Source organism: Numida meleagris, chromosome 16 (genome assembly GCF_002078875.1).
Source record: "Numida meleagris isolate 19003 breed g44 Domestic line chromosome 16, NumMel1.0, whole genome shotgun sequence".
Taxonomy (NCBI): Eukaryota; Metazoa; Chordata; class Aves; order Galliformes; family Numididae; genus Numida; species Numida meleagris.
The window spans coordinates 320,794-343,254 of record NC_034424.1 but is presented as its reverse complement, the minus strand read 5'-3'; the positions used below and the strand labels follow the sequence as shown (position 1 = coordinate 343,254).

The 22,461-nt window shown below is 55.6% G+C and overlaps 2 protein-coding genes across 5 annotated transcripts in view; both read left to right on the top strand.

Moving 5' to 3' along the window:
- RABL6 (RAB, member RAS oncogene family like 6) overlaps positions 1-10,884 on the top strand; it is a 52,721-nt gene extending 41,837 nt beyond the window's left edge. For both annotated transcript variants that reach the window (XM_021413634.1, XM_021413633.1), the window contains 5 exons: positions 3,059-3,277; positions 3,996-4,338; positions 6,183-6,354; positions 8,145-8,194; positions 8,813-10,884. In XM_021413634.1, the coding sequence (XP_021269309.1) occupies positions 3,059-3,277; positions 3,996-4,338; positions 6,183-6,354; positions 8,145-8,194; positions 8,813-9,016 (988 nt within the window). In that variant the 3' untranslated portion in view covers positions 9,017-10,884. The remainder of the gene's footprint in view (positions 1-3,058; positions 3,278-3,995; positions 4,339-6,182; positions 6,355-8,144; positions 8,195-8,812) is intronic.
- Positions 14,881-22,459, top strand: C16H9orf172 (chromosome 16 C9orf172 homolog). Of its 3 annotated transcripts, none has more exons than XM_021413630.1 (3): positions 14,881-15,234; positions 17,355-17,428; positions 19,131-22,459. In XM_021413630.1, exon 3 carries the CDS (start codon positions 19,193-19,195, stop codon positions 22,424-22,426), a length of 3,234 nt encoding a protein of 1,077 aa, XP_021269305.1. In that variant the 5' UTR covers positions 14,881-15,234; positions 17,355-17,428; positions 19,131-19,192; the 3' UTR covers positions 22,427-22,459. The 3 variants fall into 3 exon arrangements, with proteins under 3 accessions (XP_021269305.1, XP_021269307.1, XP_021269304.1); XM_021413629.1 differs by lacking the exon at positions 14,881-15,234 and adding an exon at positions 16,136-17,240; XM_021413632.1 differs by lacking the exon at positions 17,355-17,428.

The following is a 22,461-nucleotide window of genomic DNA, read 5'->3' as shown; positions in this document are numbered from 1 at the left end:
ACAATTTGTTTTTCCAAGTTCCAGAAAGAGGCTGTAAAGTCTGATATTCCTCATGTGTTTTAGTAAAAGTGGAAATTCTTCTTTCTTTTTTTTTTCCTGTGATGTTGTGTGAACATATCCCTTTCCATTTTCCATAGCATCTCCCTGAGCAGCGGAGCAAGAGTTGACATGAGGAGTACTGTTAGAAAAAAATGCTTGTTTCTGAAGCCTGCCATCCACAAGGAAGGAGCTCATGCCTGTGGGACAAGGCACTTCTTGCCCAAAGATCAGACAGCTGCTGAGACTTTCAGCACTTACTGATGTCTCTTGGTGTTGCTGTAGCTATATCCCAGCACAAATCCATAGAGATTAATGAAGTTCTGCCCTTTGTTTCACAGCATATTATGGTTCTCTAGCCTGCAATAGAGAGCTCCCCGAATCAGTTTCCTTACCAGTTGAATAGGAAGACAGTTCATTTATTCCAGGCCTTACTGTGCTGCTCTTTAGCCTGGTGCCCAGGAGCAGCGTGCATGTGTCCACACCAGAGGAGCCTGCCTGGCTCCAGACTCCCCTCATCCCTGCTGCTGGCCCAGGCTGCCCACCTCTGTGGGTAGGCTGCAGGTGTCCATTTGGAGGTGGGTTTACACTGAAACTAACAGGATTCTTGTTTTCTCCATGTCGCTAGACATTCTATCATAAACATCGGTTAGATTTCCATATCCTTCTATCTGAAGGGTTTCTGATGGTTCTTTGTTTTATCACCTGTGTTATTTATATGGTGGTATGCAGCTATGCTAGATAAAGCAAGGGTACCTGAGGGTATTGTTTGGTGCACACTGGAATACTCCCATCTCCTAGAATATAGTCATGCAGGCTCACCTTGTGGCATGTGTTTCCCTCAGCTTAGCTGCTTTATTAGAGTTTGGATTTTTCCTCTTTCCCTAGCCCCAAAAACTGATGTGGCAAGAGGACTCTGCTGGCTCCTGGTGGGGCTGGCTCCCCTGGCTATTCGGCAGGGCTGGTGGGATAATGTCAAGCCAGGTTTGAGAGTGTATGCTCAGACTGCAGCAGGATTTGTTCCATCATCAGAAGCTGTTCCGTGCAGATGACACAGGGCTTACTCTGAGGAAACCCCAGTGTGCTGCTTGGTCAGTAACTCATGAGCACAGTCATTTCTGGTGGGTACCTGTGCCTGCAGATATGTTAGCTCAACACTAAGGCAGGCTTGGCAGCGTGTCAAGTGTTGGCAAGAGTGTTGCAATGTGCTTGTTGTTGCATGCTCTGAATTCCTTCCAGCTGGAATCTCAGGACCACAAGCTGATACTAATTTTGCATGGTCAGACCTTGTTTATACTGCAGCAGTGATTTTCCTGATGTATATTGGCTTCTTTGCTTTGCTCTTAAACTGTCATTCCGTGATTTGAGTGGAAGTTAGAGAGGGAAGCAGTGCATTCACTGCAAAGAGAGCTGACCCACTTTGTGTGTGTGTGTCTGTGTTACACACGTGGATGTTCTCTTCAGACTGGGAATGCCTTAGAGGCTGTAAGTCTAATGTGGTGTGTGGTGGAAGGACAGTGGCAATAGCAGCACTGAAGAGTTCGCACTGAAGAGTTCCCTTGCTTAGCAGAGCAGTAAGATGGTGAAGAAATGCAGTGTCACTTGTTCAGGATAATATGCTGCCATTTTTTTAGGATGCAACTCCATTTTCTTTTCAGCACATTTCCAGAGGAAACAATTCACATACCTCAGAAATCCCTCACTTTTAATTCCTCCAGCCAATGTGGCACTTGGAGGATGCTTTGGGCCCCAGTTTTCTTCTCCTTTGTGTGGGATAGGCACTTCTGGCTCAGTATGAGAGCGGCAGTGTTCATGGTGAAGGGGCTCTTGAGCAGCCTGCCTCTGCTTAGCTGGGAGCTGAGCTCTGAGTCCTGAGAGCAGAGGAATCTTTTGGGATTGCACATGGAAGGCAGCAGGGAACAGATGTTACTCCTGCTGTAACCCAGACAAGCATTAATCGTAGTTGCTCTTAATGTGCTATGCCAGTCCTGATAAGCGTAGTGTCCCTTATGATGCAAATGCTCCACTGTCTGTTGGCAAATATATTAATGCTTTAACTTGCAAAACTGTAACTAGCCGTAAGAAGAGCCAGAGTTGTACAATCAGCTGCACCAGGTTAGTGCCTTGGCATTTCCACTGCCTTGCCCAGTGCAGGCAGGATGTCTGCTGGGAACGCCGCTTGCTTCCAGATCAAGCATTGTAGTTTTTGGTGGTTCCTTTTGTGCCTCTCAAATCTAATCTGTTCCAAGCTATAGCCTTTTTTTTTTTTTTTTTGTCTCTGCATAAGAATGAGTGCTGTGTTTGTACAATCCGTATTGAGTCATTAAAGGACAGTGGGTATTATATATGGCAGGTTACCAGGAAGCAACCAAGTATCTGTTGCAGGGAAAGGAAATAGAATCAGGGAAGGCAACTCAAAGGTTCATGAAACCATGAAAAATATCTGTATCCATGACATGAGCAAATCCATCAGAAAGTATTAAAATTTTTGAGACCTGCAGAAATGCAGACAAGAATCCTTCAGTGGGTAATTTCAGCAGTGAAGATCTCTATCAAGATGACTCTGAAGGCATAACTGTATTACGTTCAGGGATCCTGGCAGACGTGTCCTTAGGTTAATTCAATTTGGGGAATGTTAAAGCATAGTTATGGTGCCTCCAGTGCTCTCCTGCTTCAGGGAGCACCAGAGAAACAGAAATAATTCTAAGAAGCTAATAGCTGCAAATGAATCCCCACAGATGTGGCAGAATACGATCAAGCTTAATTACAGGATAAGGAGATCAAGGCAGGCAGTTCCCACTTTTTAACTGTCTCATCCTTGTGTGTTGGACCAGAGATCTTCTGATAGAGGCCCTGCTGAAGCAACAGGCTGCTCTATAGCAGGGAGACCGACGGTGTGGCTGCCTTGTGTAGAAGGAAGATGAGCCTGAAGTTGGCCCTAAAAGCCTGGCGAGTGGTGCTCTGCTTTCAAGGGGAGACATGTCTGTCATAGCGTGTCCTGAGTGTGTTGTCTACTTTGCAGTGATGGAGAGACAGCTGGGGGGAACCCCATGGTGGCCGGTTTCCAAGATGACCTTGACATGGATGACAAAATCCCCAGCAGAGCTGTGCTGGCAACAGAGCGGGTGCCCAGCAAGAACATTACCCTGTCCAGTGAAGAGGAGGAGGAGGAAGAGGCTAAGGACTCTAGGGTCACACTCATACCTGATGAAAGCATTGACACGGAACATGAAAAGAAGAGGTATGAGCATGAAATGTGGGATTGTGCTGGGAAACTTGAGTCTCTTCTCAGTCTTCCAGTTCTGTATAGCTCAGGGAAATCCTGGCGTCTCTCTGAGCCCATTCCTTCAACTGTAAGTTGGAGCTGCATTTACTTGAGCTGCAGCTGCTTTATGCAGTGTTTTCTGTGGGGGTAGTGGTACTCCTAACAGTCTTTGTGATACAGCTGCGCCATTTTTAAGTAGCATGCTTTTGAGTGCTGTGCTTCTGTGATTGCTGGGGCATTTATGCTTGAACAAGAGACTCTAGCAGCTGCTGAAGGTCTGTTCTTAGCAGTGTGAGGAGGACAGAGGAGTCAGGTCTTGCAGTGGAAGTCATTCTCCACACCCTGTGCTGGAGAACAATGAATTGAATCACGTTCTCTACATACCATATCCAGAGGGTAATGTGGTTGTGTTTGGCCGACTGATGTGGGTACCTATGCATCAGCATCCTTGGGGATGCAAGAACTTTCAGCCTTTGACTTACTGCTAGATATACTTCCAACTTTGGAGTGGTTTGTGTTTGAACACATGTACACTCTTCCCCAGGATGAGCTATGTCTTTTATATCTCCTGCTGAGATGCACATTGAAGCCCTTGAGGCAAGTTCAGCTATTAAATGGTCACTGTGCTCTGTTTCACAGAGTCACAAAGTGAGGATGTGTGCAAGCTCTGACAACTTCATTTTTTTCTTTCCAGGTCTTCCAGAAATTCTGTGAAACCACAAAGTGAAGCAGTTCTGACCAAAGCAACTGACCCGAAGCCTCCTGACGGTTTACCTCCACATTCTGGGTCTGAAAGAAACAGCAGCAGCAAGCTCGGCTCTAGTCTGCCAGCTGCTGCTGCCACACCGGCAGCCCAGGCCCCAAAGACCACTTCCCAAAGCAAAGGACATGCTCTCAAACAGAAAGTGGTCAAAGACGAAAAGCCTGAGGAGTCTGACAGTGATCAAGAGGGACCAATAGCTACTCAAATGCTCTCATTTGTTATGGATGACCCAGACTTTGAAAGTGAGGAATCTGACAGCCAGAGGAAGAAAATGGTAAATAGCATGCATGAATCGCTGTGCACTGCTGCTGAGCTGAGCTTGAAGTGTTGAGGCGTCTCAGTGAGCAGGGCTTTCGTCTGCTCTCCTGGTCTCTCAGCAGCAGTCACAGCAAGTCAGGTGCTAAGCAACCTGAAGAGACTGATTTAAGCACAAGCCCACTAACACTGATTGTTGAAGCCGTGTGGCAGCAAGGTTTGTGCTTACCAACTTTAATGTGCTGTTTATTCTTAGTAAATTCAGAGTGTTCTTTCCAGCAGAAGGTATGTGGAAGGTATGAAGTACAAAGCTGATGGATCACTTCACCCGAAGTTTAGTATGTAAAAGCATGTGCATATGAGAGAGAGAGAACAAGTGAGCTCCTTGCAGTCAATCCAGCAATCAAAAGGCCATAACGAATTTGCATAGCAATTTCTTACTGAAGCAGGAAAATCTACTTGAGACGGACTGCCTGTAGCCGGGTTAGCTGTAATATATCTGTGATGTTCAGGACGTGGGCAGCTGCCCGGTGCAGGCTGCAGGGGTTTACCCAAACACTAGGTGCAGTAGGAGTCCCTTCTGGACCTGCTGTGTATTAAAGATGTAGAAAACACAAGCATGTTCTCTGGGCTCATAGGAACTTGCTGCTGTGCATCTAGGTATTCCTGAGTTCAGTGATCTACACTCGTAGCCAGCAGAATAATCTCTGTAGAAACTGCAAATCATTATTTGAGATGAACAGTTGCTTTTCTGAGGTACTCCTGGTGTCTAGGTCAGCTATTGTTCAGGAGTGTTTTATATGTTTGCCTTATTCCAGAAACCTGCAGGAAGATGGTTGTCCCAGTTTCTCTGACCTTGGCTGTGTGTCATGCTGTTGTTTATTAAGTAGTTTTCCATTCATTTAGCATTTCAGTATCTGCTTTTCCTGGCACCTGAATATGGAAGCGATAGTATTTGGAGTGAGTTTACATCTTGTAACTGTGATGGCAAATGACGATGAGAAATGGGATTTGTGAGGGAACCAGCTGTCGCAACAGTGTCAAGGACATGCCCCACAACTTATGAATGCTTTTCAAGTACGAGGTTTACTGGTCAGGTAAAACAGTAGAACACCACCATTAGCAAAGAGGAGAGGGACACTGCCTAAATCAGCAGCAGAGTGAGGGCTGCGTGGTCGGAATGGAGGGTATAAAGAAAAAGAGGTTAACAAATTGTGAAGAGGATCAGTTGGCGCATACAGAAGATTATTAAACTTCATTTCCATTCCCATTGTGCAGAGAGACAGGGGATTTTTGGGAGATAGCCAGTCTCTGCAGCATCCTGTTTTTAGCCCACGTTGAAGGGGAAAATTTGCACTGGGAGCACATTCCCTTTTGAGTTGATGAAGGGATTTATTCTGCAAACACAGGCTGCTTTCTTGGCCCTGCTGCGTGTTGCCTCTGCTGTGCTAGACCTCACAGAGCTGTGCAGGAGAGGTTTTGTCTGTTGGATTTGGAAGTGTTTTCAGCTTGTTAGATTTGATTTCCCCAAAACACAGGTGCCTCTCCAGGGCAATTAAAGGCTGCTGTTGTTGATCTAAAACAGTTGAAAGTCCCATTGAATTGCTTTATATCAGGAATTTGATTTTGGTACTGTGGATGTTGAGTCATCAGAGTGCGCTATCCAGGACCAATGCCGCTTAGCCATTTTACCATAGCAAGAAATACAGAAAGCTTGTATGATCGAGGTCACTGATTTCCAGGTAACAGCAGCTCAGTTCAGCTACTGTTTCCTTCCTTCCTCCCCACCTGCTGCTGGCCAACATCTCCGTACATGGGTTGTTTATAGATCTTGGTTGAACATTTTGCCTTTCTTGTCTCTAGGATGAATTCCCTGTCCGGGAAGATCTCTCTGAAATATCTGATGATGATACCTCATTGGCAAAGCCACCGCAGCCTGTGAAATCAACGGTCCACTCCTTTAAACTGAAAAATGACTCAGACCTCTTCGGTTTGGGTTTGGAAGAAACTGGTCCCAAGGAGAGCAGTGAAGAAGGTAAATGTCACGCTGTTTCCACTCTTGCTGATCTCGTTTGTCAGGCACCAGCTTTTTTCCAAAACGGTTCCAGGGAGTAAGCAAATCAATTTGCACTAAATGAAACACCCTGTAATTTCACACAGTGCCCTGTGTGAGTCTTTAATGTGGTTTAACACAGCATAAAGAACTTTCCTTAAGTTTTTCCCCTTGGGGGTTGGGGGAACTTGGCTTATCTGTGGCATCAGCCATATATTATTTCTGTCCCAGCTGGAAGCAGGCTCGCATCTTTTACCAGCTGTTTCTGTAAGGTTTCCTGCTTAGGTTTGCATGCCTGGGAGCTCTGAGGCTCAGCATTGCAGTGTCCGCTCCCTCGACAGTTTAGATCAATGTGAGCAAGATGCTTGGACATATCTTGCCAGTTTGTTCTGCTTTGGGAAAACGTGGGGTAGAGTTCTTGTTCTAACCTGAGCATTCCTTTCCCCACCACCACTACCCAATGAGGGAACAAATCTTAATTGTGCAAGTAATTTCTGCTGTCTTGGCATTCCCACAAAATATCTCCCTATAGATCTGACTCTGATGTCACTCAGAAAGATGGAAAGTTAGAAACTTTCTAAGGAGAGAAAAAGCTGTAAGCAGTCCAAGTGAGATTTATCTTTGAATAACTCCACAAGTGTAAGGAAGGTCGTGATGGCTTCATTATCTCGGCACTTTTTGCTGCTGAGCAGCACAAATTGAAGTACATACAAGTCTATCTGCAGAGGCCTAGGTCGGTAATTAAACCTCCATCAAGCACTCTTAATAATCCAACATGTGTTCCTTCTGTCTCCTCTTTCTGGGATAAATATAAAAACATATCTCAGTAGTCAGTCCGTTGGAGTTTAACCAGCAGTTTGAGTGTGTGGGTATCAAATACTGCCGTGTGAAATATGGTGCAGTTACAAAACATCCCATGTAACAGCCAAACAAATACTGTCCCATTCAAGGGGTCTTTGTGCAAACTCAGTGGAAGTTCAGCAGTCACAGCAGCAGCTGAGCCATCAGCCACAGTCATCTGGGACAAATGCTGACAGCAATGGACTCTGGGGCTCATCCAGTGCAGTGAAAATAGCTGGGCTGCAGCACTGGTGCTTTGACTCATGGTGACATAGTTTCCATATGCAGCTTAAACAGCAGTGAGTGCTAGCTTGCCAGGATGCTCCCATCTTCCGACATGGTGTCGTGAATGGTCCTTCCATTACTAGCTGGACCAAAAGAAACACAAACCATGATTTGCATCTGCCTTCAGGTGTTTAGCAGTCAGAGGCAAATCATTCCAGTGGCTCTTCTTTAGTTCTGGAATTAATAGCTTGGTGCTCTCTTCAGTCTTTGGACCAGTTTGTAGAGCTGATCTCTGTCTTTGTTTCTTTGATGGCTGTTGTACAACGAACACGCAGGTCAGTTTTTGTAACACAAATAATAAAGACAATATAATACTTATAATTAAACTGAATATATATAGTTAAATTAGAACCTGTTGCTCAGGGGGCGATGAGGCCCCGGCACTGCTGCCCAGAGCTGTGGGTGCCCATCTCTGGAGGTGCCCGAGGCCGTGGATGGGCCCTGGGCAGCCTGAGCTGGGGGGCAGCCAGCCCACGGCAGGGGTGGGGCTGGGGGCTGTAAGGTCCTTTCCAACCCAGCTGTGCTGTGATTCTATGAATGCCTTTGCATGTAGCTTCAGGACAGAGCATTTTGTTCTAAGGAACAGAGGCAGGGCAGAATTGCATGGGTTGCTGTTTAAATGGTGTTTTTTGTGTTTGTTTGAACAGATAAACATGCTTCTAAAGAGAAGAAGAAGAAGAAGAAGAAAAGCAAAGAGGTACTATATAATTCATCAGAGCTGATCTGTTGTATTATCTGGCAGCCAGGGAGAGGGGTGGCTGCTCACAGCGTGTTCTGTGCTCCTGGTGGACTGCTTTGCATTCTGGCTTCCTGAAGCCAGAGCTGTGCTCTGCAGGGCCTGCAGACCATTAACCACTTTGCAGCCTAAAAGCAAACTTTTAGAAAAGCTGAATTTTGAAAATGTCTGAGTTTGTGAAATGTAGGATTAAATAGAGCAGTGCCTGTCTTCTGAGTGGAATCTGATGATAGCAGTGTGGCTTTTTCCAAGCAGAGGGATGTCCCAGGCAGAGATAATCTCGGAGACAGTGAGGGAAGTCTGTAGAAGGCATCATCTTTGACATCTCTTCTTGTCTGGTACGGTGGTGTTATCGGGCACAAACTGCCTGACAGACCATTGCTGCATGGAAACAGATGGTATTTCCTCTCTTCTGACCAAGCTCGCAGAAGGGTCTTCTAGAATTAGTGCCCAGCCAGCCTCGGTGGTAGTTGCCTCTCCCTCAGTAAGGCTCCCATCAGAGCCTGGTGTCAGGGCGATCTATGCTGGGTTACTGGCGTGCTCAGAGGATTTATTAATGAACACGTTCTCATTCTGTAGGAAGAGGAGAAGTCTGTGAAAAAGAAGAGCAAACACAAGAAGAGCAAAGAGAAAGAGGAGAGCAAAGAGGAGAAGGACAAAAAGAAAAAGAAGAAGAGGAGCAAGGAGAAAAACAATGAGATAGATGAACTGGAGGCTTTTCTTGGAGGAGGAGGAGCCAGCATGAGCAAGCCACAAGGAGGTGGGGACTATGAGGAGCTGTAGGCTGCTGGCATTTACACACAGTGGACTCTTCTATTGTGGCTGTCTTCATCTTTTCTTACGAGTCACACCAGGACGGGTGCAGATGTGTAAAGCTTTTTGCCGTATATTCACTCTAAACAGAGCTGGCAGAACAAAAGCTTCACATCTGCACTGCTGTTCTGGTGGGTTCGTTACACAGAGAAAATCCAGCTGAGATGTACGTGAGTAAGGGGAAGGTTCAGAGCATGGTTCTCAGGCCCATTTCCAGGCTGTGATTTCTCCTTCCAGAGATGCCCCTTCGGGTTGCTGGCAGGGTGTAGGAGGGGAAGGGGACCTCTTCCAGCTCCCCCCCTGCTATATGCCACTCTTGCACACCTGAAGCTCCTGTCTTGTTAAGAGGAGTACAACAAACCATGCTGCATGAATGCATCGTGCTCGCCTGTCTCAAATCTTTAACTTTTTATCCTTCCTATTTTTTAATGAGAAAGGTGGTATTGGCCATTGCTCCAATCAGCTGTTGATGCTTTAAATCGAGCAGATCGTGTTATGATACAGCAGCTGCAGGACCAGAGTGAAAAAGAGAGTGCGTGTGATTTTTGGAGTCCTTTGAAAGGGACCTTTCTGCACAGCAGCTTAATTAGCACTCACTGGTGCTGCTGTTGGAATTCATGAAACCCCATTGATTTCCGTGGCCCCAGTGTCTCAGACACTACATGTAAGCTGCTATGCAGTTTGGGAAAACAATGCAAAGTGCAAAGCAAACTTGAAAAAGAGAGAGGAAAAATCAGTGCTTTTCTGCATTTCCAACCCTTGAATTTGCATACAGTAGAATCCCCTCCTTTCAGTACCTCTCAGGGACATGACTCTCGTGGAAATGAAGATACCCAGAGCTTCAGAACTGTCTACAGAGCAGCGTTAGCATGGCAAGGCATTTGCTTCTCAGGCATTTTACAGTCACGCTCTAAAGCACCGGCTGCCTCTCTGCACTGAGAGGGACAACGGCTGTAGCTCTGACAGCCTTTCCTGATCCAACTAATTGGTATTGCAGAGCCCCTCAGCGTGCTGCCCTTCCCTTCCCCAAGCAGAGAGCCTCCTCCTACCCTATGAGTTTGGGAAGCCATTTATTTTTGCTTTGAACTTAGACCCATGGATTAGTACCTCCTCAGTAGCATCAGTTGCAGCAGGGTGGGCACTGCAGAGCAGCACTTGCCTGTGTCTCAGCAAGCTGCCACTGTGTATGATGGAGCTTGTCATTTCTCCACATCCCCTTCTCTTTTGGTTCTGGTGTCCCTTCTGCAGCTCCCTGCACGTGCTGTGCGTTACATCACCCTGTTGCACCCAGGCTGATTTGAGGTTTGGTTTTGTTCTCCCTCTCTGGTTTTTATTCTAAACTGTCAACCGTGATATCCAAGTGGGGATTTCCTACAGCATCCCCATAAGGCAAAGCATTCTTTTGATTTGTTGTCCACTTCAGAGTTGTTTAGAGCAGCAGGCAATTAGCTGCTCTATTTTTCTTCCTTCCAGTCCCCAAAATGCACTTGTAACTGTTTCCTTACAAAAAGAACTTCTGGGTTTTGCTGCATGAGCAGTATATTGTTCAGGTCTGTTTTCCTTTAGCACTTGCCAATTCTGAGCATTACTGCATTTCTTGTGACACTGTAGGGAAGTTGCATGGGGCAATTCAAACTTGGCGCGCGTGGGGAGGAATAAGCTGGCGGGGATGCAACCATTCCGTGGCCTCACTTGGGAGAAGGCAGGCGGGCATCGGAGCTTCAGCTGGCTGCGTTCCTGAAAGCACTTCTGTTCTGTAAAGATTTTGGGTCATGTTCCATTCTGCATTGAAGAACCTGGTACAATCCATTCTGACTATAAAGCTCTGTTGTACAACTGCCTCTGTACATCTTCTTCTCCACTGCAAGTCTGTCTGCCTGGGCTCGTGAGCTGCGTGTCCCTCCAGGAGTGTTTCACAGGAGGACAGTCCTGTTGCATTCTCACACTTGGAGGAAACGGGTGCTAAATTAAAAATCATTGAGAAAAAATGCAACTTAAATCCACGAGTTTTCCCCCAAAATGGAGGTCTGTCCTGAGCTGTTTCACACAGCCTAAGTGGGAAGTCAGTGTGGCTCAGCTCCACCTCCTGTGAGTGCAGCTTGCGGGTCAGCAGAAGGCTGTGCAGGCGCTGCGTCCCCTGGAAGCATTTGTCTTGGCACGGGTTTCTTTTTCACCTGGGCCAGATTTGATGGCCAGCAGGAGCCTCTCTGCTCCCTGCAGCTCGGGCTCATTCTCAGCACAGGGAGCTGAGACAAAACCAAGCAAAGATGAGTCACTGTATTCTAAAATCCTCCTTTAAAAGAGAAGCAGAGGCGTGAGCTCTCTTTACTTACACTAGAGCCCAGGGAGGGGACGTGGCATGCCTTGGCTTTGGAAGCAAGGCCAGAGACATCCGTCCCAGTGAAGTGGAGAACTGGAAGGGAATAGGAGCGAAAAGGCACTTTTTAGACATCCTCTTCTCCCTTTTTCAGGAAATGCTGAACTGTTCAGGTTACAGCGTGAGGTGTAATCCAGTGCAGGCAAGCGTGAGTGAAGAGAGAAAGAAATAGACCTTGTCTGAGTTGGTCTCACCCATACCCAGCCTTTTGAATAAGCTAAATATAAGAAGTGTGTGTACGTGCCTGTCACTGTGGGGAAGCTTCTGCAGGATCGCATTGATATAAATACTTCCTCTGAGCATCTCTAGAGGTACCAGGGTATTTGCTTTGGGGTTTAAAAAAAAATCAGGACCTTGAGGCTGAAGAGCTGCACTTGCAGTTTAATGCTGGCTGGAGCTGTGTGTCGTAGAAGGTCTCAGCATAGAGCAGCAGGAGGGAGAAGTGCAAATCCATCACTGCATCCATGGCCTGCTGCTGCAGAGGGCCAGCTTCCCAAGCATGGGGAGCAGCTGGCATAGCCACTGACCTGAAGCGTGGGTGGGAGCTGCATGTCCCGCATTTACTTTGGGGAGCGTTCCTTGCCACCCTCCTCCCTGGGGTGGAAAGGCACAGCGGGACAGTTGGCAGCTCCTGTCACTGTTGGCAGTCCCTGGCACGTGGCTTGATGCAGCTTTTGTGATGAGACCAAAGTGAAGTCATGTGCCAAGAGCAGGCAGACGTGTGTCGGTCTCTGTGGGCTTTGCAGCCTGCCCTGGGTGCCGGCATCACCGGAGCCAGTGCTGGCTGGAGCCCACAGCTCACCTGCAGCCACATGGCCTCGAGTGTGACTGCTCCGTGCGCATACACCTTCCCCTCACAGCGTCCTCCTGGGCAAAGGGAGCCTGCCTGCATTGTCCTTCTGATGGCTCGAGTCTTAGCACAGGTGGCCAGCCCTGCTTGCTAAAGCTCTTGCTGGTGTTAATCTGTTGGTGGCTGTCACAGAACTTGTCCCTGCAAGAGAACCAAGCTGCTTAGCGATGCTGCTGAGCTACACACCAGCGCTGCATGGCACAGCCTGTGCCGAAGGACTGGCTCTCAATACCTGGCCTATGCCTTGCTCCATTTCCTTGCCAAAATACCAGGTAGAAAAACAGCACAAGGCAGAACCTGGCAGTTCCCGTCACCTGCAGACCAGCTCAGTTACCAGCATCCTTGCAGGAAACTACTTCTGCCTCCAGGCTGAGGAGCTGTCTGATAATTGACATCCACATTTATTCTTGGCCAGTTTATGCTAATTTGTTCCTTTCCCAGCGCTGCTGTTTTGGTGCTGCTGCCCCGGCCCTGCGTGGGGTTCTGCTGCGCGAGCTGTCCCAGTGCTGCTAGCAGCTGGCCTCGGCCCCGCTTCCGCTCTGAGTTCATCTTTCTGAGGCTGTGCCAGTTCAGATGAGGTCATGCCAGGGCTCGTACTTAATGCTTCCCAAGTAATACATCTGCTGCATCCTGGGATGGTGCTGGTCTTGTTCACAGCTGTACCTTGCTGCGAGCTCACAGCTTGCAGGTGGCTCTTTGACATTCTCCATGATTTATGAAAAGGGCCAAATGCAAGGAGTGCAGCGATCCTGCACTTCAAGGAACTCAGTTTCATCCTATTTCTCTTGCTTGTCAGGTCATAAGATTTTCCATTCACTTGCTAAGGCCGGGGGGGGGCGGGGGGCGGAATTTGCTCCCTTCCCTCCAGCAGTGAGTGTGAAACAGTGATTGAAACTCGGGTGCTGCCTGTGGTGGGACCTGCGCCTTGCCAGCCCCTGCTGCTGACCTGTCCTTCTGCGCTGCCCCTGAGCTCACAAACGCGTGGTTCTGGGGAAATCCTGCAGTAGGATGGGCTTAGGGACCGGTTGCTGCAACCTAGCAACAGCCTCCATCATGGTATAATGTAATTAATCCAGAGTTGGCTCCGTCTACTGGTTAAAGACACCAGGACGAGTGCCTGAGCCTTTTTAACTTGTGGTTTTGCCTCCAAAGCCGTCCATCCTCCCGCACTGCGGGCTCCAGATGTGTACCCAGAGCTGCACTCAGTCCTTCCCAGGGCGGCTGCCGAGCAGTGATCCCAGCACTGGGAGCTGCCCCCCGGCTGCACCCATGGCCTCACCGCGGCCCGGTGAGCACTGCGGGGCAGATGATGCCCAGGGGTGGAGCAACGTGGAGGACTCCAGGACGGTGCTCCGAGCTCAGCCGGGAGCTGTTGTCTGCGTGCACGTGTGCTTGTGCTCGGGGCTGCATCGCACCCGCGGGCAGTGAGCAGCCCCGAATCGTGGCTCCAGATCGCGGCTCCTGGGGCATCCTGGATCCTGGAGCGATGAGGATGTCTCGGAGACACCTCTGGAGAACCACAAGCCCTGAAAGGTGCAGAGGAGCAGCAGGAGCCGAACGCGGGCCCGGAGCGAAGGTTTTCTTTTTGGCCACACTCCCACCCGGCAGCGGTGCTGAGCCGCCAGCCCCACCCGCCGTAGCGCCACAGCTTCAGGTATCGGGGAGCGGATTTGCTGAAATAAAAGCAGCGGTGTGGGAGTGAGCCCGGGGGGAACCTCGGCCGCTCTGGGGCTGCGGCTGCAGCACAGACCCCGCAGCACCGCCGGGTGCTCCGCACGGACCCGGGAGCTTCTGCCGTGCGTGGGGGCGGCCAGGCCCTCCCCCCGCTCCGCTGGAGCCGCTGTGCCCTGTCACCCCGCGAGCACGATCGCGGTGACGGCGGCTGCGGCCCCGGGCCGTGCTCACGGCGCTGCCTCTTCTCATCGCCGCCCCCGCCCCGAGCGCTGCCCGCACCCGTTCCGCAGCCTTGTGGCGCTCCCCGCGGCCCCGGTGCGGCGGTCGCTGCCGTGGGCGGTCCCGAACCCGCGGGAGAGGACCCGCTGCCTCGTTCCGGGGGTGCGAGGGCAGCCTGGGGGGTGGCTCGGCCCCGACCTGCCCGACGCCTTCCAGGTCCCGTCCCGCTGCGGCGGCCGCAGAGCGCGTCCCCGGCGCCGGGACGGGTCCCGCATCGTTTGGGCGGCTTCCCTGGATTTCACTTCGCTTCCTGCCCGGCTCCCGGCCGCGCTGCCCGGAGCTCTGCTCCCAGCCCCGTGCCCGTGCTGAGCTTCCCCGCACCCCCCGCCACGCGGCGAGCCCTGCCCCGAGCGCGGCCGCTGAGCGGTGCGATGAGCGGCGTCGGTGCTCGGCTCTGGCGCGGGGCCGGCAGCAGACGGGGAGCAGATGGAGCAGCGCGGCGGGGTCGGGAGCGGCCGAAATGAGCGCTGCGTCCCGCAGGGAGGAAAATGGAAGCGCTGGGAGCTGGGCCCCAGCATCCCGGGGCCGCCCGCGGCGAGATGAAGCTGTGCGGCTCCCGCGGCCGTCCCCGCCCGCCCATCTCTGCACCGAGCCGCCGGGGCTCAGCGCCAGCGGGTCCCTCTGGGCGGCAGCGCGGGGACACCGAGGCACTTCGTCCGCGCGTCGTCACCGCGTATCCCGGGAGGGGCGGGGGAGAACCGGTGTGGGCCGGGCTGGGGCCGAGCGGAGCCGAACCGGGGCCGGGCGGGGAGCGGGAGGCGGTGCCGGGGGTGGTGGCCCGGTCCGGCCCGGCCCGGCCCCGGCTGATAACTCCGCCTGCTGTATTTATGAGAAAACAAGCGGCGGCGGAGCCGGGTGGCCGCGGCGGAGCGCCGTGCAGTGCCGTGCTGCGCCGTATCGGGCGGAGCCGGGCCGGGCCATGGGCACCGGGGCGGCAGTGGGCAGAGCCTAGCGCGGCGGCGGCGGGGATGCAGCGGGGGGGCCGCAGGGGCGGCGGGCGCGGAGCAGGTAAGGGGGGAAAGGGGCGGGTGGTCGAGGCCTTCTGCAGCCCCTGGGCCCCGGCAGGGCATCCCCCTGCGGCGACCGCGGGCCATTCCTTCCAATCCCATCGCATCTCTTCCCGTCGCATCCCCGCTACGCTTCCCCCATACCGCACATCTCCATCCCTTGCCCCCCCAGCTCAGCGCCCTGCCCTCCTCATCCCATCGCATCTCCGGCGCCTTCCCAGGCCGTCTCCATCCCCATACCATCCCCATCTTCATCCCCATCCCACCCCCGTGCCTCCATCACCACGCCGCAGTACCATCTGTCCCCGGGCCCGGCACAGCGCCCAGCGCGGCCCAGCGGGCCCAGTGCCACTCGGTGCTGGTGCGCAGCACGGGGCCACCGCCCCGGGACCGGCAGCTCCGCTTTCCCCGGCCGCCTCCCCCCGCCCCGCCGAGCACTGCATTCCGGGCAGGTGACGGGGGCTGCGGTCCCCTCGGGGCGGGGACCCCCGAACATTGGCCCTAAAGAGGAGTGCGGGCCAGGGCACGCAGGGAGGGGACAGCGTGACCAGGAGGTCCCTGCACGGAGCGCCCAGGCCTGGGCTGCAAGTGCAGCGTGCACAGTGCACCGGCCGTGCATGCAGCGTGCCTTGCACAAGCACGGTGCTTGCAGTGCAGAGGGGTCCTGAGCCGTGTTGTGGTGCACACACGCGTGCAGCGTGCCTCAGGCCACAGGGCTGTGCAGAGGCAACCAGGTCGGTGCAGCACAGTATGCACTGGCAGCGTGACTGTGCTGTGAGTGCGGTGCTGCAGCAGCAGCGTGCTCGGTGCAGTGCATGTAGGCAGCGTGCTGGCGGCACAGGCGGGGGCTGTGCTGGCAGCACACCCCAAGCAGTGTGCCCAGGTCTCCCGTGTGCTCTGTGTGATGGGCCCAGGGGGTGCAGCAATGCCCATGGGCTGGCAGCGTGCTTGGGGTAGTGTGCAGCAGTGCTGGGTGGGTTGCAGGGCAGTGCTCAGTGCTGAGCCCACCATGGGCACGGGACAGGATGGAAGCAGAGCAGGTTGGGAGCAGCAGTGCTGCGCAGCCCTCGCACCACCTGCCCGTGCCACGTGCAGGGAGCGACCCAATTCTCAGAGCCTCCCCAGGGCCCCTCCTGCAGCCCGGGGTCTCTGCTGGCCCCAAATGCCCCCACGCTGCTCCTTGCACACAGCTGGGAAGGCACTGCTGGGCCCCTCAGTACCATGTGGAGCCATGTCTGTGTGTATCGCACTGCTGGTTCACTCTGGGCAGAGGTGTTCCCCAGCAGCAGGGGTGTGGGGAGCTGTGACAAACCACCTGGGCCCTCCCTGGGAGGGGGTGCAGGAAGATGCAGGTGGCAGGTTTGCTGTGCCCCCAGGGGATGGCACACAGGGAGCTCAGAGAGCATCCGCAGCCCTGAAATGCTGCCAGCTGATGGTGGCATCCTCAAGGGGACACAGCAGGAACCAGTGGGGACAGGAGCATGGTTGTGGGCAGAACGGGGTTGCTGGCACCTGCCGGTGGGAGTCAGGAGAGTGGGTGGGGGCAAAATTCTCTCCCTGCAGAGAGGACGTGTTGCTGGAGACCCGTGGGCAGTGGGAGTGTGGCAGTGCCCCTGCCTGCCCTCAGGCACCCACACACAGCCCCCACCAGCACCCCAACTGTTCCCAGGGCTCACCTCCTCGTGACCCTGCTGAGTTCTGCCTGAGTGCCCAGATGGGGCTGCTGTGTCACACCGGTGTCTGTCCCCACCATGAACAGCCACAGCAGGACCATCCCTGTTGTGCCCCCAGTGCACAGTGGATGCCCATGTGGGTGCTCCTCATGCACTGCTGAAGAGCCCTAGTGCCCCCCCCCACCCGGCCCCCTGCTGCGCAGCCTCCCCACGCACCCACGCCATCCTCACAGAGGAGGAATAATTTGGGGAAACCATGGCAACGCTGGGGATGCCAGCACCACGCTGTCCCCGGGTTCCCCCGGCAGCACTACCTTGCGCGGCTCAGCGGGCGGTGGGTGTGTCCGTGTGACGCAGTGCCCACGTCCCTGGAGCTCACTGTGCCCCATGGCCCTGGCAGCCACCTACTCTGTGGCCAGAACCCTCACGCACCTCTTTTATTTTGCAGTGCTGGGATGGAGCCGCTGCAGGGCCCTCAGCCAGCTCAGCTCACCTGCCCCATCCCTGCTGCTGCTGGACCAGGTAGGACCCTGGCCCATGGGCCACGGTTCCCTGCCTGTGAGCAGCCCCAGTGCCATGGGGATGGGCTGCCCAGTGCTGCTGCTGGCATTGCTGTGCAGGGGTGCTCCCAAAGGCACCTCCTGACCTTTCCAGCCTGGCACCAAGCACTCCCTGGCTACTAGGCTCCCCATTCCCCCAGGCAGAGGTCCCCACTGCCTCCCTCTGCCCTGCCACCTTCACCCCCCTCCCCAGCACCCATGTCCACTCCCAGCCCCCAGCTTCAGGACAAGACAGGGCTTAATCCAGATGGGAAACAAGGGCTGCAAGGCCCCCTACTGCATCTATGCGTAGTCAACGCTACATCTTGCCAAATAAAGTCTGTTCCTTTTCTCCCTGAAATGCATTCCCTGTGGTCCTCTGCTTCTGTTTAAAGCAAAATGCATTCTGACGCCCTTTGCCACGCACCTTTTTGTCTCCTAAAGCAGCCTGCACCCCCCCATGCTCCCAGGCCCCCTGGCCAGGTGGTCCATATATTGAGCGTTAGGGCTGGGCAGCCATCCCCACCAGCAGACCGGGCTGTGCGTGTGCTCGGTGCTGACTGCAGGCTGCAGCAGTTCCCCCCAAGGGCTTTCAGTTAAGATGACTGCAGAACCCCCCAGGTGCCTGGCTGAGCTGCCCTGCCTTCTCTCTCACTCACCCTGGCATGCCAGCAGCATGCTGAATGTCCCCTTGCCGCACAGCTGTCCCGCGTGTGGCTGGGGGCTCTGCTCCCTGCGCTGGCAGCGTCATCCCACACTGATGGCTCTGCGCTTGTGCCCGCTGTGTGCCTGTCCCCTTGCTGACCCCTGTTCCGCTCCTTCTCCAGCCAATGGCACTGCCGGGGAGACCCATCCTGGTGCAGGGCAGCGCAGGATGTGGGAGAGGACAAAGCTGGAAGGTGCTGAGCGAGCACAGCCCCTCCAGTGCTGGGTCACCCGAGCCACAGGCGGTGAGGAAGTGGCTGAGGAGCTGCTGCTGGCTTCTGGGCTGGGGGCACTCCAGTGCCAGCCCCACTGCCACCCATGCCAGTCTGCATGAGCCCCGGGGAGCGCTGTGGCCGCAAGCAGCCAGCACTGCCACCCCAGGGTGCTCATGGGCCGTGGGTGTGCGGAGGTTTCCTGCCCACTGCAGTGGGTGCCTACAGTGCTCATCCTCAAGTGATGCTCCCAGTGGCGCACCATGTGCTGGCAAGAAAGCGCGCATGGTCCCGGGAACCCACCCGGCTGCTCAGATGGTTACAGCAGTGACAGAAACATCCCCACCTGCCACAGAACCTCCCTTGCTGAGTCCCTCGTGCCCCGCTCTGAGCTGCCATTTCCCAGGACGCTGCAGGAGGGTCTCTGTGTCCCAGGGCCTGTCCCCAGCAGCTGGGTGCGGTGGACAGCGGCTTCCTGCCCATGGTGAGCTGGCACAGCAGTGCCACAGAGCCATGCTCCCAGCTGTGCTCGCAGGTGCTGTGGCATTGAAGTGCCCTCTGGACTGTGAACCTTTTCTGAACAGCATTCCAGTGCCTCTCCCCAGTGGGAGCAGAGCGTTAGCAGCAGCAGTAGGGCTGGGACACCCCCGATCTCCCTGCTCTGAAGAGGTGGCTGAGCCCCCTTAGCTGAGAGTGCAGGGTTTGATCCACATTGCCGTGGCCCCGAGCTCCTCGCCGGGATTTAGGGACCTTTCTGTTCTCTTGCAGGGCCAGCCGCCTTCCCCTGAGGCCATCTGAAGGAAGCTGGCGACAGAAGTGTCACTTTTAAGATGACACGAACGGACCCACCTGACATCCTGGTGTCTACAGTGTACCAAGACATAAAGGTGGCCTCCACAGCCCCCGGGGATTCCATCGTTCGCCAGCCCCTGGCGCGATGTGATGCCTCCATGTCCTCCTCCCTGCCCCGCGACCCGCAGCCCTTCAACAAACGCCACTGCCGGAGCTTTGACTTCCTCGAGTCACTGGACGAGCCGCTGGGCACTCCCACAGCCATGGAGCGGCCGTGCCCGCGACCCAGCACCCCTGAGCCCACACCGGGGCCGCCAGGCCGGCGCATGCCCCCCAAGCCGGACCTGTATGGTGGCAGGGCCCCGCCACCGCCCAGGGAGGCTCCGCGGGGCGAGCCGAAGCGGCGGGCCCGCTCCAAAAGTGCGCCGCGGATGAAGCCCTCCTTCACCCCAGTGCCCATTGCTGTCTCGGCGTCGCCACCCCCGGCCCGGCGTGGGCGCGAGGCGCTGCGAGTGGAGCGGGTCCCGCCACGTGCTGAGCCATCACCACGCCGCGAGAGCCACGTGCCACTGCGAGCATTGGCCAACGAGGTGCACCCCATCAAGCTGCAGCCTCAGCGCAGCAGCGTCAGCCGCATCTCCCCACTCTGCGTGGGCAGCAACTGCTTTGAGGAGGGGCCGGGCGCCAAGGTGGGCGCCAGCCCCCACGTCAAGTGCCGTGTGGACATCAAGCCAGACGAGGCAGTGCTGGTGCACACCGCGCGCAGCCTCCGGGCCGCGCAGAGCCGGCCGGAGCCGCCGCACTGGCCCCGCGCTCCTGGGACCGCCCGCAGCCTGGCAGTACCTGGGAGCAGGCAGGTGTCTGTGTCCCGCACGCCCACCCCCAGCGACTCCTATAGTGGGGACCCCCCGCTCTTGCCCTACCCCAGCGAGTACTTCGAGGCAGACCCACGGGCACTGGCGTACCAGACGGTGCCGGTCCCGGCCTCACGGGAATTCAGGGAGTACCCTGAGAGGGGCTGCATGACCTTCTCAGCTGCCGGTGTCCCCACCAAGTTCTTCTATGCGGAGGAGCCGGTGCGGTGCCCCAGCCCCGCCGTGCCACTGCGGAGCACGGGCTACGCCAGCTACCCCTACCCCGTGCGCCACGGCCCCCCGCAGCACTTCTACGTGGAGGACCCTGCCAAGGCGGGCATGCACACAGTGCCACCACGGACGTTGTATGTGGAGGAGGCACCCACCCATGCCTTTTATGGAGAGGAGCCCCGCTTCTACACCCCGCGTGGCACCCCTGTCAAGGCCCTGTATGCAGAGGATGCCCGGACGTACCCAGCACTCGGCTCCTCCGGCAGGGTCTTCTATGCTGAGGACTATGGGAAGTATCGTGAGCGGGAGGTGCTCTCGCGAACGTGCCCCCCTCCCCGCAGCACACAGCCCTTGCACTTCAGTGACTGGTACTGTCCTGAGCGGAGTGCGCTGCCCTACCAGAGCTTGCAGGTGTCACACTTCACCCCGCAGCCTGCCGGGCGCGAGGCCATGCTCTCCTCCTGGCACGCCAGCTACAGCACAAACCCACCGCGGCTGGGCCGGGACAGCCAGCACTACTCCAAATCCTGGGATAACATCCTGGCACCTGCAGCACGCAGGGAGGAGGCCCTGCAGCGTGGGCGCAGCTACGAGAACCTGCTCATCCAGGAGCAGCACCGTGCCTTATCCCCCGATGAGCGCCGGCAGCCAGTGGTGATCAACCTGTCGAGCTCGCCCAAGCGCTACGCCGCCTTGTCCCTGTCGGAGAGCTCCATCCTCGAGCGGGTGCACAGCGACAGTGGCCGCGGCCCCCTGGGCCGTTCCTGGTACGTCACGCCAGAGATCACCATCACCGACAATGATATCCGTGCCAATGGGCTGGGCCACAGTGAGCGGCGCTCGGCCAGCTGGGATGTGCTGGACGCAGGGCGGGAGCAGGCACCCTATGCTGCACCCTACGCCCCACAGCCCGTGCCCAAGGAGAGTGGCTCAGCGCGCCAGCGCAGCCTCGAGCAGCTGGACGAGCTCATCACCGACCTCGTCATTGACTACAAGCCGGCACCGGGCCACCGTGCAGGGGACAGAGACAGCCTGGCCGAGCAGCTCAAGAAGCTCCTGAGCAGCAGCGCCCCAGGACCACCTCGGCGGGGTGAGGGGAGGAAGGTTTCCCCCAGTGTCCCTGAGAGTTTCCGGCCCACAAAGGAGCAGCCGGGCCCCAGCTCTTTTGGCAGCGCCCCGCGCCCCCAGCCCTCCCCACCAGCCAGCAGCACCTTCGAGAAGCCGCTGGAGAATTGCTCACCCGACCTGAGCGCGGAGGAGGACGACATGATGATGTGCTCGAATGCCAAGTGCCGGCGGACGGAGACCATGTTCAACGCCTGCCTCTACTTCAAGTCATGCCACAGCTGCTACACATACTACTGCTCCCGCCACTGCCGCCGCGAGGACTGGGACACGCACAAGGAGAGCTGCGTCTACGGGCGCGTGGGCAGCGTCTGCCGCCACGTGCTGCAGTTCTGCCGGGAGAACACTGAGGTGCACAAGGCCTTCTCACGCATCGCCAAGGTGGGCTACCTGTCCCGCGGCCGCGGTGTGCTCTTCCTGGGCTTCCCTAACTCGGGCTCGGCTGAGAACTTCCTGCAGTTTGGGCTGGAGAGCCTGCTGATGTCCCCCACCTACCTGTCCTTGCGGGAGCTGGAGAGCTACTCGGACAACCTGGGGGAGTACGCCCGGGAGCTGCGGGAGACCGGCAACCAGTACGACCCCGATGAATGTTTCCTCTTGAATGTAACCGTGGCCGTGGCTCAGAAAGTGCCGGAGAGGCCATCTCCGAAGGTGCAGGTGCCGACGGTCAGGAAATACGCCAAGGTGGCCTTAGCCTCCTCCAGCCCTGAGAAGAAGATCCCAAAGAAGGAGCGGGATATGGAGACGTTGATCCTGACGCCGCCACCCGGCACAGCGGACATCGACAAGGAGGGTGAGGAGGGCCGCAAGGCACGGGAGGTCTGCTTCATCAACATCCAGCGGGAGCTGCGCATCCGTGGCGTCTTCCTGCGGCACGAGTTCCCTGCCGTCTACGAGCAGCTCTGCGACTTCGTGGAGAGCAACAAGCGCTTCACCCCCACCACCATCTACCCCATCGACAAGAGGACAGGCAAACAGTTCATGTGCATGATCATGGCCGCCTCTGAGCCCCGCACACTGGATTGGGTGGCCAGCCCCAACCTCCTGGATGACATCATGTGAACGTGGCACTAGGACCCCAGCAGCTGCTGCGCGGC